General features: G+C 59.8%; 1 protein-coding gene across 1 annotated transcript in view; it reads right to left on the bottom strand.

The window, feature by feature from the left end:
* Nucleotides 1-193, bottom strand: part of LOC102677113 (fat-like cadherin-related tumor suppressor homolog) — a 68,048-nt gene extending 67,855 nt beyond the window's left edge. Inside the window, 1 exon segment of the mRNA XM_031511320.1 lies at nucleotides 1-193. Coding sequence (XP_031367180.1) covers nucleotides 1-90 — 90 coding nt within the window. The 5' untranslated portion in view covers nucleotides 91-193.
* Nucleotides 194-244: the final 51 nt, after the last annotated feature.

The following is a 244-nucleotide window of genomic DNA, read 5'->3' as shown; positions in this document are numbered from 1 at the left end:
CTCGGCCTTGAAGAATCTGTCGCGGTCGCCGCTCATTATACGGAAACGGATGTCGAGGTTGGCGTCCGGTGACGGCAGCTTTATCCCCATCCTCTCGTCCACGTAAGGGACCACGTACGTCTTGCCGATCGAGTTCTCCGGTATCGACACGTTGTAGAGCGGAAGGGTGAAACGGAACTCGTCGTCGGGTTGTTGTCGGCTCGTGCCCTCGCTCGCGTACGAGGAGGAGGAGGAGGAGGAGGAG

This window comes from Apis dorsata, unplaced genomic scaffold, assembly GCF_000469605.1.
Source record: "Apis dorsata unplaced genomic scaffold, Apis dorsata 1.3 scaffold_305, whole genome shotgun sequence".
In the NCBI taxonomy this organism is placed as follows: Eukaryota; Metazoa; Arthropoda; class Insecta; order Hymenoptera; family Apidae; genus Apis; species Apis dorsata.
Note: the sequence above shows the minus strand (reverse complement) of the source record. Positions and strands in the feature narration are given on the sequence as shown.